Consider the following 15,287-nt stretch of genomic DNA (forward strand, 5'->3'; position numbering starts at 1 on the left):
AACCGCGGGATAGAACCATGGATGCAAAGAGCCTTGCAGCCGGCGGTAACCTCGACCTCGGCAGTTGTCCATAGCCGACAGCGATTGATCGTGATCACGTAGTGAACATCAGCGCTATACGAAGAATACTTTCGCAGAGGAGCGCGGGTTCAACGCCAAACATTCAGGGACGTTTTAGGATGAGCCAGAGCCAGATTTATGGATTGTAACGACTTGGAGCGCGATATCATTTCCGCTTCAGGCCCGATGCTGCTGGCAAACCGGCCACACACCATTCAAAGTGCACTGCGGCAATCGTATATGTACTGAACCCTAATGTAAATTTTATTATTAATGTACTTTTTTAAAATTTTAGTGCTTTTCTAAATTTATTGTACTTTTTTAATATTGTATTTTTTTAAAATTAAAATAGTATTATTAATGTTTCCCGTATATGTCTCGTAAATTAAATTCCGTATATTGTGTTATTAGTGATGTGGCTGGGTTATTTTTGATATGGTAGGCTATCTATGGCTGGGCTATTTCTGATGTGGAGGAGGATTTTTAGTATTGATGACGTGGCAGGAGGAGTTTGTGGCTGGGCTATGACTGGGCTATTTGGCTGGCTATTACCACTGTGGACACCCTAATTATTAATTAAGAACCTAATAATTGGACACTGCGTTGTTCCATCAAACAACATTCCTCCACGTATTCCTTGAAACGACGACGCATCAGTATCTCCCCCAATATTACTATTCCAACTCAGGCGAGTCGAGTCAAATATCGCATTCAAAAACTTAAAAGCGAGGGTCGAATCGTTTGATCGTAGTTCAATGGAGACGACGGGAGGAATTATCAGGTGCGGCGGGGCATCCTACGCCCTTTTAGGCCTCCTTCTTCTCGCCACACTGACCCGTATCTCTGCGCTATCGGTCACCGTAAACGACGTCGAATGCATATACGAGTACGTCTTGTACGAAGGCGACACCGTTTCCGGCAATTTCGTCGTCGTCGATCACGATATCTTCTGGAGCTCCGATCATCCCGGCATCGACTTCACGGTATTATTTTACGCTTTTTTTAATTTCCCCTAATTTTTCTGTTGATCTGTGAAATTGGATTCAATAGTGGGAGTTTCGATCTAGGTTTGAAAACTTGTGCTGAAAGAAAGGATTTTTAATTCATTGTTGTTGTAGTTGTTCATCGTTTGAGTGAATTGGAGGTGGCAGTTGGAGCTTTGATTTTGTTATTTTGGTTATTTTCCATTATGTAAGTAGTGATTAGTCCTAGTATAGTGAAGCCTTAACAAATGATTGAAGATTTTCATTGATTCAGATATTAAAATTGTGTTTGCTAACATTAATTTGTGATTAATCTTTCTATGATTGTGTTTTGGTTATTTTCCATTATGTCGTAGTGATTAATTTTTCTATGATTTTCTATAAATGCGATCTCAATAACCTGGCCTGCATTAATTACAAGTATAGAAAAAGTTTGAGACTTGATAAAATCTAGTAACATTCTTTGAGCGTTTCCTGCTTGTTAGTTGAGCTGCCATCAAGTAGAGTTCTAGATCCAGTTCTATTATTGACTATGATTCTATGAAAGTCGACTTCATTTTGTATACTATAAGTCACTCTCAACTTGATCTCATGTCCCTAATTATGAAGAAGATGATTAATTTGTTTGGTAATGCTTGAGCAATCTTTGTTAGGTCTGTGTCTGGGAAGGTAAAAGTTCTTTCCCATTCTTGTTACTTGGAGGCCTCTAGAGTCCTACACTGGCTGTTAACATTGGACACTGTCACTTGACAACCTAGAAAAGTTTATAAAAAAAAGATACCAACTTTCAACTCTTTTCAACCCTTACACGACCATGACTGATGGTATTTAACCAAAAGTATAAGCAAGGTAAAGCAACATTCTTAACAAAATCATGAACTTGAAGATTACAAGGCTTACATATGGATCTTAATCGGTTCTATCGAAATTCTGCCACATGTGTAGTGTGTTCCAATTGTTTAAAATCGTATTCGCTCATTGGCATAGAGGAGTAAGTAAACTGAATAAAGACAAAAGTGGTTATACTCTAAGATGGGCTTGAATATGAAAAAATAATTTTGTTAGTTTGAATTGCTTATTCAGTAAGATTGTGGATTTCTGTTTTATTTGGGACTCCATATCCGTAGAGAACTACTACTATGTATTGCATAGCCATGTTTTAAGGTTATTGCATAGCTTCACTCATGAACACATTAAATGAACGTGGATGTTTTTCTTAGAGGAATGTTGGTGGAAGCTTTAATAAATAAGTACTCGACATCAGGTGCACAATATTGATGATGCTTCTTGATGTAGGCAACATCACCAGCAGGTAATATTGTGCACACTTTGAAAGGAACATCTGGGGACAAGTTTGAGTTTAAGGCCCCTAAAAGTGGAATGTACAAATTTTGTTTCCACAATCCCTATTCTACACCAGAGACAGTCTCTTTCTACATTCATGTTGGCCATATTCCCACTGAACATGACCTTGCGAAGGATGGTTTGTCTGATCTTACTTAACTTTATATATTAGTTTCACACTATTGGTAGTTCCTCTTTACTTTCAATCACCTTATTGTTCCTTCTCCTTTCCCCTAATCTTAACAGAACATTTGGATCCCATCAATGTCAAACTTGCTGAACTAAAGGAAGCTTTGGAATCTGTGACTGCGGAGCAGAAGTATTTGAAAGCTCGTGATACTCGCCATCGCCAGTCCATAGTATGATTCTTCTATTATTTTAAACTACTTATTTATTTTTCTCCTGCTTTCTTTTTATCCCTAGTGATTAAAACTCCTGCTGAACTTTTCAGATAATTAACAAATGCCTAGTAACTGTGTAATTCACTAAAATTTGGTGGTGATAGTGTTTGGGCCATGCTACTGAAATATAGAGACAATAGCAGCAATAAAATCTTATCTATCTTAGGATGCTTGCTTTCCTTTTGTGTGTTTGTGTTTTTTTTTTTGGCACGTGTCTCAATGTTTTCCTTTAAATTTATGAAATAAACCAAAAAAATCACCCCTTGCCGAAGTCCTTAAAGTCATATCATTACACGCCATATTTTCGATACTCAAATGTGGAACAAACTATAGTAGTAATTGCATAAGCTTCCTTCTTAGAGGTCTTTATGGGATAACTTATTGTGGAACTTATCGTGTTTTTGTGAATCCCAACTGTGTTCTTATGCCTACTTTCTATGCATAATACGGTCTGTGTTCCTCCTGCAGCAAATGAGAGCACGAGAAGACGTGTTATATTTTACACGGTTGCGGAATACCTCTTGCTTGCACTAGTAAGCGGACTTCAGGTCGTCTACATACGTCAATTGTTCAGTAAATCTGTTGCATACAACCGTGTTTGATCAAACCGCTAACTACTTTCCTCTCCTCAAATCTGGTTTGATTGTTGAGCTGGGGAAGAAGATGGTGATTAGTGAGGCTTGTATAACAGAAATGGTCTTTTTATTTAAACTGCCCTTGTTGTTTGAAATCACTGAGCAAACTCGTTAGTTATACGTGATTTGGTTAGAGGATCTTTATTAATGTAATTTATTTTATTTAGTTGCCGAATGATTGTTGTTTGTCCTATACTGTAGTGAAGCAGTTATACTGAGATCTTGACAAAACCACCAACTTCTGCGTGACACATTATATTTTTTATCATGTATTTCCTTTTCCACTGTTACAATCAAGGATCAAGACAAAGTAGAGTAATGATTTTATCACACATAATTGGATAATTTTATCATTTTTATTTATAGCGTAGTGTGAAAGATTTACTCCATTTTAAGCAAATTCGCATTTATTATAATTAGCCTTCGTTTTAATTAAGGAAGAAACACGTTCGATTCTTATAGTAAAATTTAAATTTATAATATTTGGGGTACGAACTAAACCCTAATGGCAAGCCCAATAACAGTGACGGCCCATCAGCCCAGAGCCCAAGAAAGAGTATCTGTTCGGCACCAAAGAGTTCGGCACGACCAAAGAGTTCGGCACGACCAAAGAGTTCGGACTCAGCCTACAGCTCGGTAAAAGCCGACCAGTCAAGCTCTCCTCTCAGATCGGCAAGAGCTGATCGGTAAAGTCCAGCAGTTCGGTCTCAGCATTCGACCGAACTAGGAGTTGGTGGACTCACGAAAGGCCTCCACGACCTCCACTATACCCACGATCTATTTAGTGGTATGAAGCAGTTATTGAGCAGTTATTGCTCACCCACGATCTTGTTAGTGGGGCTGCAAACCACGATCCTAGTTCAATGTATAAATAGAACTTAGATCTGATAGAAAAGGGTTAAGCTCTCTAGAGATAAAATAGCATATAGCAAGTCTGTGTTGTAAGCTGTATTTTCGCAGATCAAGCAATACAAACCTGCCCTCATTTCTCCCCGTGGACGTAGATTTACCTCAGTAAATCGAACCACGTAAATTCATTGTGTCATAATTCTCTACCAGCATTTACTAACATCAATAATTCGCGGATCCATCACTGGCGCCGTCTGTGGGAAACAGAGAACAAAATTTGTGATAAAGCGAATTTTTGATCCATTTTTTCCACCCAAAAAATGCATACCAGATCGCAGAATACCCGTATTCCAGCCCGTGAGAACCAGGAGGAAGCCAATCCATCCCATAGGTCGGGAAAACAGCCTAGGGATAAATCCACCACCAGTTCTCATGGCGAAGGAACAAGCCGCTCCAAAAATCGTCCCACTGAGTCTTCCCAGCAGCCCGATTTGAATGAGGCTGTTAAGCAGTTTTTGGCTGAAAAGCAGGAGGAATTCTTAACCTTCCTGCGAAAAAGCCAAAAGCAGCCGGAGACGAAAACGACGGATTCTCCTTCTCCCTCCGCACAAGAAAGTCACTACCGCAGTAGTGTCGCATCTCCCAGGAGAAAGAATCCTCAACCCCGACATATTCCAGCTCCTCCTCGGTACCGGAATCACAGGAGAACTCAATCTCCTCCATACCGACGAGATATCGGATTCGCCGTGTACGGAGCACTGAAGACTCCGTTCTCGGACGACATCACCCGAACTCCCCTACCACAGAACTACCGAACTCCGTCGATGACTTACGACGGGCTCGTGGACCCTCACGATTTCTTGGGGCGCTATCAATATAACATGGCGAACCAGGGTCTCAACGAGGTCCACATGTGCAAGCTGTTTCCCGAGCTGCTCATCGGGAACGCGAGAAGGTGGTTCGATAGCCTCCCCCAGGGCAGCATCAGATCTTACCGAGATCTAATGGATGCCTTCCACAGGAGGTTCTTTCAGAAAGCGGAAGCCCGAATCACTTCGGCTCAGCTGCTTTCCATTCGTCAAGGTCGCGACGAAAAAATTAGCGACTTTATGACAAGATTCCACAAGGAATGCCTGCAAGTAGACGATCTCAACGATCTGCTTGTCATCTCGGCATTCCAAAATGGAATCCTGCCCGGAGCTCTCTACAGGAAGCTCGTTGAGTGCGGTCCGCAGACAGCTCAGGAAATGTGGGACATTGCGGACCAGTACTCCCGGGCCGATGAGGCAGACCGTCGTAAACGGTCGTTAGACAGCTCATCGTCCCGAGGAGACAGAAGGAAGCCCGATCATAGCGATCAGGGGCATCCTCGCCGGACTCCATTTGAAAGAATTCAAAGGGCTCCGGTGCAAGACAGATTGGGACCTCGTCTCAATCCCGAGAAGCCGCCCGCTCAGTTCGTACCGCTGAACAAGCCGAGAGCGGAAATTTTCGAACTGCACTCTGACCTATTCGAAAAGCCAAAGCGGATGACGAAATCAGCCGCGCGCCGACCACAGGATAACTACTGCTCCTACCATCAAGACCACGGTCACGATACTGAGGAGTGCAGAAACTTGGCTGCAGGTATCGATGTTCTTGTGAAGGCAGGGACATTGAAAAAATACCGAAGTAAGCAGCCAAAGAAGAATAAAAAGCAGAGTGGTGCGAACTGCGCCCCTCAGGATCCGAAAAGGCAGCCGGATCCCGAAGACGATGACGAGCCGCAATATGATGGAGTAATCCAGACTATTGACGCGCTCCCTGCCGGGAAGACCAAGTCGTCCCTAAAGTCAGAACGCAGAGGCTCCAATCGAGAGGAGCCAACGCATAAAAGGCTGAAGCAGGACGAAGTGATTACGTTCTCGGCTGCTGATCCCGTCCCGGCCATCTCTCCTCACCAAGACGCCATTGTCATCCAAGCCGGAGTGGCAAACAAACTGATCCACAGGGTGTTTGTGGATACAGGAGCGTCGGTTAGCATTCTTTTTAAAGAGTGCTTCGACAAACTAGAAGTGGACCCAGCTCGGCTCAGTCCGGCTCCGCTTCCCCTGAAGAGCTTCACCCAGGAGGACACCCGCCCTGAAGGTATTATCAGCCTTCCGATCACGGTGGGGAAAGCGCCTACTAGCTCCAGTACGATGATTGAGTTTTTCGTGGTGAAAGCTCGGTCCCCGTACAACGTCATCCTGGGAAGAGACTGGCTCAACACAGTTCGGGCCGTTTGCTCCACCTATCACCTCACCATCAAGATCCCCACTAAAGGAGGGATAGCGGTCATCCGAGGTGACCAAAAGAGAGCAAAGGAATGTCTGCAAATTGCGCTTAGAAGTGCCGAGCAGTCAGATCGGCACCACCAAGCATAGCAATCACAGCAGCCGGAGTCAGAGGCGATGACCGAAGTCATACCGGAGCCGAACTCGATGACAGTTCAGCTGTACGAAGACGATCCATCCCGAACGGTTAAGATCGGCTTCGCGGGAACGCCCCTACTTCGGGAAAAAACCATCCAGCTCCTCAAGGAGTAAAGACGTCTTTGCATGGTCTCCGTTGGACATGACCGGAGTGCCCCCCGAAGTAATCACTCATCGGTTAAATATTGATCCTTCAGTCCGGCCGATAAAACAGAAGCAAAGACTCTTTGCGGCAGAACGAAATCAAGTCATCCATGACGAAGTCCGTCAATTATTGAAGGCGGATGTGTTATTCGAAGTGAAGTACCCTTCGTGGGTAGCCAATCCTGTCATGATCAAGAAAAAGGAAGGAGGATGGCGGATGTGCATAGATTTCACCGATCTAAATAAGCACTGTCCCAAAGATTGCTATCCCCTTCCGAACATAGATAAAAAAGTAGAAGCTTTGATAGGCTTTGAAATTTTTTGTTTTCTTGATCTGTACAAAGGATACCATCAAGTTTTAATGGATGAGATTGACGCTTCAAAAACGGCCTTCATTACTGATTTCGGCATTTTCGCTTATAAAAAGATGCCATTCGGTTTAAAGAATGCCGGAGCCACTTATCAAAGGATGGTAGACAAGCTTTTTCGGCACCTGATTGGAAAGGAGGTCGAAGTGTATGTTGACGATATAGTCGTCAAAAGCAAAAGCACTTCGGAGTACGAGCACAACCTCAAGTCCACTCTCAACGTGCTCAAGAAAGCCAACCTCAAACTTAATCCCCAAAAGTGTACCTTTTTGGTAGATTCGGGAAAGTTTCTGGGTTGTTGGGTTTCAAAGGACGGACTCAAGGCAAACCCCTCAAAAGTTCAAGTTGTTCAAAACATGGCAATGCCGAAGTCCATACATGACGTGCAAAGGCTAACCGGATGCCTAGCCGCACTGAATCGATTCCTTTCTCAAGCAGCCGAAAAGCAACTGCCGTTCTTCACGGTGTTGAAAAAGGCACCAAAGTTCGAGTGGGGAGCCGAGCAGAAAAAGGCCTTTGACGAGCTCAAAAGTTATCTAGCCGAGCTTCCTATGCTCTCTGCTCCAACCGAAGCCGAAGTAATATTCTTATACTTAGCGGCATCGGATCAAACCATCAGCGCGGTGCTTGTACGAGAAGAAGGCCTAAAGCAGCTTCCCATCTACTTTACAAGCCGAGCATTAAGAGGTCCAGAAACAAGGTATCAACCACTGGAAAAGATTGCTCTGGCATTAGTAAATGCAGCAAGGAGACTGCGGCCATACTTCTATGCTCACAAGGTATGCGTCTTAACTGATCTGCCACTTCGGCAAGTGTTGACCAAACCGGAAGCATCAGGCAGAATCGCCAAGTGGGCTATAGAGTTGGGAGAGCACACAATTGAATATCTACCTCGGAAAGCCATCAAGGGACAAGCCTTGGCAGATTTTCTTGCAGAAGCAAAGTTCGATCAAGCAAGTCCTGTTATTGCCGAACAGAAGAATTCTGCCAATGCCGAACTAGCACAGCCCTTGGAATCCGAAGTAGAACCGCCGGACTGCTGGAGCGGATTCGTAGATGGAGCTTCAAACAAGATGGGAAGTGGAGCTGGTATTCTACTTGTCGCTCCCGACGGACACGAGGTAACCTACTCACTTCGGTTCCTATTCCCCACTACTAATAATGAAGCCGAGTACGAAGCCCTCCTGGCCGGACTCCAGTTAGCGCAAAGTCTGCTCGTCAAATCTCTCAAAGTCCATTGTGATTCACAAGTCATAGTAAATCACATGTTGGGTACAAGTGAAGCCCGTGACGAGAGAATGAAGAAGTATTTGGACAAAGCGCAAAGCATCAGCCGAAGTTTCTCCTATTTTCGGATAATCCGTATTCCCAGAGCGGAAAATAGCCGAGCAGATATCTTAAGTAAGTTGGCCTCAGATCCGAGCTCAAAGGCGGAAGAATTAATGCATCGAAGCATTGATGAAGCCGAGGTACATTCAGTATCCAGCTCGCCGAACTGGATGACGCCGATCTTGCAGTATCTGGATCAAGGACAATTGCCCGAGGATAAGAGAGAAGCTCGGAAGATCACGTGCCGAGCTCTTCGGTACGAACTTCATGAAGGAGTCCTCTTTAGAAAGTCTTACCTCCAGCCGTTATTGCGGTGCGTAGGACCAGAAGAGACGGACTACATCCTCAGAGAAGTTCATGAAGGATCGTGCGGTAGCCACATCGGAGCCAGAGCTTTAGCTAAAAAAGTTCTGAGATGGGGATATTATTGGCCAACCATGGTACAAGAGGCAGTGCAGCTCGTCAAGAAGTGTACGAAGTGCCAAATTCATGCAAATGTCCCAAGGATGCCGCAGACCGATCTGTACACTATGCAAAGCCCTTGGCCTTTCATGCAATGGGGCATAGACATAGTGGGACCACTTCCTCAAGCTCCTCGGCAAATGAAATTCCTTATCGTTGCCGTGGACTACTTCACGAAGTGGGTGGAGGCTGAACCATTAGCTACGATAACGAGCTCAAAGGCATTGGACTTCGTCTGGAAGAACATAGTGTGCCGATTTGGCATACCCCACATCCTCATCTCGGATAATGGGACTCAGTTCACCGACAAGACGTTCAAGAATTGGTGCCAAGAGCTGAACATTCAACAGCGGTTCACTTCGGTCTCCCATCCCCAAGCAAACGGACAAACGGAAGTAACGAACCGGATTCTGGTGAAAGGGTTAAAAGCTCGGTTAGAACAAGCCAAAGGACAATGGGTAGAAAATCTCCCTCAAGTCCTATGGTCCTACCGAACTACACCCAAAACCTCCAACGGTGAAACTCCGTATAGTCTGGTGTACGGCACTGAAGCCGTAATTCCGGTGGAGATCGGCGTACCCAGTCCCCGAACTCTAAATTTCTCCTCAGAAATGAATGACGACGGACTGAGAGCAGAACTAGATCTCGCCGAAGAAAGAAGAGAATTGGCGTGCATAAAAGCAGCCAAGTATAAGGAGCAAGTAGCCCGGTATTATAACCAAAGGGTGAAAAAGCTTCAATTTCAAGTGGGAGATCTCGTCTTGAGAAACAACGAAGTAAGCCGAGCAGAAAAGCTGGGCAAACTCGAGCCCACATGGGAGGGTCCATATCGGGTGTCAGAAGTCCTCGGCAAAGGGTCTTATAAATTGACTCACATGTCAGGAGAACAAGTACCCCGAACATGGCACGTCTCCAACCTCAAGAAGTTCCACTTGTAAGAGACAAAGTCCGGTCAGTCTGTCTTGTGTCTAGTTCGGTCATAGGGGTACATGTTTTTATTTGTTTGTTTTTTTTACTTGTATCTTTTACTTGTCGTTTTATAAAAGTTTAAAGTTTTTTTTTTTTTTTTTTCTTTCGTCTTTTTCATTTTTTCTCTATGTGTTTTGTCTCTATGTGCTTGTCGTCTCTTACAAATGGTACCAAGGTATATCGTTCTTTAAAGACTGATCCCCTTTTTAGATCGATTATTAAAGACTATTGTGAGTCCAAGCTTCTAAGGAGGATATAAGACCACAATTCAGCTTAACAAGCAGTCCGTCTGAAACGAACTGCAATAAGCCAACGATTGTGCGTCCAAGCTTCCAAGGAGGATACAAGACCGCAATTCAGCTTAATAAGCACTTCGTCTGAAACGAACTGCAATAAGGGAAAGTCCGATCCACGCGATAAACCTCGCCGAATTAGGACGACCGAGTTCGGTCAAAGAAGTTTACCTCATAAGACCGAGGACGACCATGTCTAGTCAAAGAGGTTTACTGCATAAGACCACTTCGGTTAACTGGGAAAGTCCGATCCACGCGATAAAACTCGCCGAATTAGGACAAGGGAAAGTTCGATCCCGGCGACAAAAATCGCCAAATTAGAACACAAACCAAGTCCGGTCAAAGATGTTTATTTCATCAGACCAAAGACGAGTCCGGTCAAAGATGTTTATTTCATCAGACCAAAGACGAGTCCGGTCAAAGATGTTTATTTCATCAGACCAATGACGAGTCCGGTCAAAGAAGTTTATTTCATAAGACCAAGGACCAAGTCCGATCAAAGAAGTATACTTCATAAGACCGAGGACAAGTACGATGAAATTTTTTCGCTAAGCTGTAAATACAGTGTTAGAGGTGGAAACAAAATTTCATTTTTCAAATCTTGTTCAGCATACAACTCCGCTACCCTACTATTACAAAGGACTATTCTACTGTCCGGGGTTGCTAAAGTTGAGCCACCTATTCACAAAATCCTCTGGAAGCCGAGTTCGGTCGTTCCGAGCAGATGAAGAATAAGCAGGTCGACGAGATGCTATCCTCGACCCAACGCCTCTTCCCCGAGCCCGAGAAGTCCTAACACCTCGGCGATGAAGAGTCTCTGCAATAAGCATCTGCTGATCTTGCTCGCTCATAGTCACAACTCCTCGGCGAATTTCAGTCCGTCCCTGTCTTGACGATTCCGGTTGCTCCTGAGCCCGTTCTCGTCTAGACGTTTCCGGCTGTTCCGGAGTTCGTTGTTGACTTGGAGTAGGATTTTGAACAAGGGAACCAGAGGTTTGATCTGGAGTGCGAGCATCTGTTGGCACGATATGCCGAAGGAATCTTTCTATGGAGGGGCGCCGAGAAAGAACAATGTTGTACCGAGAAGCCCAACGCCGTAGTGATTTCACAACTTGTTGGCAAGCCGAGCTCTCCAGCGCATTGTTCCTCCGGAGTACAAGATATTCCTCCCACAGTTCGTCAACTCGACTCTGAACATCTGATATGGTCAATCCCCCGCGCACACGGATGTAATCCTCGTACGCAGTCCTCTCAGCAATGGTCGTATTCAGCTCGGCCTCCAGATCTTTCTTATCGGACTCTAAGTCCTTGATATCGGCCTCCAGCTTCACTAAACGAGCCAGAAGCTCGTCATTCTTCGTCTGATCGGCTATAGCTCTTCTCTCAGCTTCGTCCAAAGCCGAAGAGTACAGCCGTTTCCAGTGAAGTATCTCCATCTCCTTGGGTACAAAGCAGCTATATTAGTTCGGCAGTTGTACCGAGCAGATAGTAAAATACAACAGGAATAAAGGCGAGTACGAAAAGCTATACGAAGACAAGTGTAGAGAATTTTTCATTCACAAGGAAAATTTTACACTAGGAGGGCATCAAGGCCATTTTACAAGGAAGAAACTAGACTAAGAGAAGGGAGACGAAATCATACTCCGCCAGCTTCGTCTCCGGCTCCTCGGTCTGGTACAGCTTCTTTCTCCTGGGCTACCTCAGCCTCAGCCTCGCCTCCTGCCGGCCTCGCCTCCGCCTCCTGATCGGCCTCCTTCTCCGGATGCCCGGCCCGCTCGACTTCGGCTTCCTTCTCCGGATGCCCGGCCTGATCGACTTCGGCCTCCCGCTCCAGCGGCTCGGCCTCACCCTCTCCGTTGTAAGTCGAAGCGGGTGAAACGGGTCCCACGGAGGCAAAGATAGCCTCCAGGTTCTCGTCCCGATCAGCTCGACAACTCCGGACTCGGTCTGCAGAAAGCAGGACCGAAGATGAAGCGAGCTCCTCAAGGAGCGGCAGATTCTGAAGCCGAGCTGCTATCTCTCGGCTGTACAGAGGCAGCACGACGTCGGCCCCCTGCTCGCCCTTATCGGCAATTAGCCTTACCAGACTACCGACAAAGGCCGAGAACTGGCTGCTCAAAAAGAGTCTCTCCGTGTAGGCACGGAGACCCTCTCCTTGGGCAACCACGGCGGCAGCATCCCTCTGTTTCGTCTGCTCTCGCTGGATGACGAGCTGGTTTTTGGCAAACTGAGCTTCATCCTGGGCCGAAATCCTAGCAGCCCTGGCTTTCTCAAAGTTTGCCTCAGCCTGCTCGGCCCGGTGACAAGCAGCCGCCAATTTCCTCTGCATCTCGGCATAGTCGTTGGACGCTTTGGAGAGTTCGACGGCGACGAGCTTGGAGAGCATATCATTCCTCTGAAAATGGATAAGGAAAAAAGTTAACAGAGGGCACCAAAAATACAGGACAGAAGCCAAGCCAAGGAATCAAGAAGACAATTCACCTCGGCGAAGTCCGTGGGCCATAGAAATGGCTCACAGATATGCTCCGAAGGAGGCGCCAAGACCATGTCTTTCTCTGGCGCTCTCGGGGGCTTCTGGGTCTTCCCCTTCCTATTTGCCGAAGTCGACTCCGGCTTCTTTGGACCCGAAGAGGTCTTTTGCCTCTTCGGATTCTTCTCGGCATCAGGCGCCGAGCTGGTAGCCTTCTCTCTCTCCGGCTCCACAAGCTCGGAGGACTTTCTGATAGCCTTATTCAACATGAACACTGCCAAAAAGCAAGAAAGCAAAGTCAGATTTTCTTCGTTAAAGCAGTAGAGCATAAAGATAAAGAGAAATCCTCACCCTCGGCCTCTTCGTCCGAAGACGAGATGTCGAACACGACGTCGCCCTTGACGAGCTCAGACTCCGTGTATTGTTTCCTAACTATGGGAATCTTGTTGAGCTCGCCGTCGAGCTCGTCCAACGGTTCAGGCCGAGGGTGACGGATAACGGACTCCGGCCCTCTCCAGGGAAAACTAGGAGCCGCGGTCCTATCATAGTAGAAGAAGCGATTTTGCCACTTCGGCCACTTCGTTTTACAAAAGGCCCTAAAAGGCTGTAAAGGGATCAAGTAAAACCAAGACCCCTTCCTCTTAAATTGAAAGAATTTAAGGATCGCCTTCAAAGACAAATCCCTTCCTAACCTACGGAGTTCGGCAGCGAAGGCCGACAAGTGCCTCCAAGAGTTCGGAGTCACCTGGCCTAAAGGAAGCTGAAAAAAATCTAGTAAATCTATAAAGGCAGAAGGGAGGGGGAAACGAAGCCCGCATTCTAAGCAGGCCTCGTACACGGTGACGTAACCCTCCGGCGGGGAGTCAGCCCTGTGATCACCGTCAGGTACCACCGCCTTCCCCCCAGGAAAAGAGTATTTTTCGTAAAGGGATATCACAGTATCCTTACTCAAGATACTGTGAAAATACTCTACGGTCTTCTCCCCGGATTCTTTCCGGCTAGAAGACCCCTTACCCCCTTTCCTAACGCTACCCGACTCCGAAGAAGAAGAAGAAGACATTTTTCTTACTTTTTGAAGGTGAAGATAGTCTGAAAAAAATTCTTGAAAGCGGAGAGAGAATTTTCGCAAGAAAGAGAGTATAGAAGACGCAACAGCAAAAGTGCTTCAATGATGAAGAAAGAGCGTATTTATCAGATACGGGAAAGATTTCGAAATCGTTGCGCCGTTTCGAATCCCACCTTTTCAGGAATCAACGGCCGGATTTTACTGTCGCATTTAATGCAGGCATGCGCTAGGCACGTCCCCTGACGTCAGCCTCCCCCTTACCGTTATCCAGAATGCCGAAGTGACTCACCTCGCCGAAGTGATCCACTTCGCTTTTCGGGGGGGGTAGTGATGGGGTACGAACTAAACCCTAATGGCAAGCCCAATAACAGTGACGGCCCATCAGCCCAGAGCCCAAGAAAGAGTATCTGTTCGGCACCAAAGAGTTCGGCACGACCAAAGAGTTCGGCACGACCAAAGAGTTCGGACTCAGCCTACAGCTCGGTAAAAGCCGACCAGTCAAGCTCTCCTCTCAGATCGGCAAGAGCTGATCGGTAAAGTCCAGCAGTTCGGTCTCAGCATTCGACCGAACTAGGAGTTGGTGGACTCACGAAAGGCCTCCACGACCTCCACTATACCCACGATCTATTTAGTGGTATGAAGCAGTTATTGAGCAGTTATTGCTCACCCACGATCTTGTTAGTGGGGCTGCAAACCACGATCCTAGTTCAATGTATAAATAGAACTTAGATCTGATAGAAAAGGGTTAAGCTCTCTAGAGATAAAATAGCATATAGCAAGTCTGTGTTGTAAGCTGTATTTTCGCAGATCAAGCAATACAAACCTGCCCTCATTTCTCCCCGTGGACGTAGATTTACCTCAGTAAATCGAACCACGTAAATTCATTGTGTCATAATTCTCTACCAGCATTTACTAACATCAATAATTCGCGGATCCATCACTTATCATTGTATGCACAAATTTCGCTAATTAGTGTAGTTCCACTGGATTATCAACAACATATTCACTTTCTCTATTTTTTACAAATATAAATCAATAATAAAATTTGCATATCAAAATGAAAAATTTGACTAGCAATTAGTACTCCGCTTAGATTAGCTAAGTATGAAAATTTATATTAATATGTGTTTTGTTTTTTTTTTGCACAAAAACACACTTAAATAAAATGGACGAAATTTATTTTTAAGCAAATTTTTTTTAGATCATTTGTTATACTATCACAATGAAGTGTTGCCACGCAAGCATTTAACATTGGATAAGAAAAGATGGGCCAACATGTAAGATTACGAAACTACCCTTACCAGACTCAAAACCCCCGTATTTTCACATCGAAACAAGGGCATAATAGTCAATAAATAACTCCACTGCAACGTGCTCTTGAAATTCAGCCACAACTGAAACTTATTTATACTCAATAAGTAAAGAATAAGTTCATCATCTCCTCTCTCTATTTCTCTCTCA

At 45.3% G+C, this 15,287-nt stretch overlaps 1 protein-coding gene across 1 annotated transcript; it reads left to right on the forward strand.

Annotated features, from left to right (window-relative positions):
• The first annotated feature begins 766 nt into the window (after nucleotides 1-766).
• Nucleotides 767-3,661, forward strand: LOC121808893 (transmembrane emp24 domain-containing protein p24beta3-like). Its single transcript, XM_042209458.1, has 5 exons — nucleotides 767-1,043; nucleotides 2,340-2,526; nucleotides 2,634-2,739; nucleotides 3,122-3,123; nucleotides 3,257-3,661. The coding sequence occupies exons 1-5, from the start codon at nucleotides 816-818 to the stop codon at nucleotides 3,388-3,390; spliced, it is 657 nt and encodes a 218-aa protein (XP_042065392.1). The 5' UTR covers nucleotides 767-815; the 3' UTR covers nucleotides 3,391-3,661.
• Nucleotides 3,662-15,287: the final 11,626 nt, after the last annotated feature.

The sequence above is a fragment of the Salvia splendens genome, chromosome 1 (assembly GCF_004379255.2).
Source record: "Salvia splendens isolate huo1 chromosome 1, SspV2, whole genome shotgun sequence".
Classification (NCBI taxonomy): Eukaryota; Viridiplantae; Streptophyta; class Magnoliopsida; order Lamiales; family Lamiaceae; genus Salvia; species Salvia splendens.

What these genes read in the sequence shown, in the direction of transcription:
- LOC121808893 (XM_042209458.1), top strand. Translation starts at nt 816, where the DNA reads ATGGAGACGACGGGAGGAATTATCAGGTGCGGCGGGGCATCCTACGCC. An exon ending in ATCCCGGCATCGACTTCACG is followed by an intron (nt 1,044 to 2,339) that starts GTATTATTTTAC and finishes TTCTTGATGTAG; the next exon opens with GCAACATCACCAGCAGGTAA. An exon ending in ACATGACCTTGCGAAGGATG is followed by an intron (nt 2,527 to 2,633) that starts GTTTGTCTGATC and finishes TAATCTTAACAG; the next exon opens with AACATTTGGATCCCATCAAT.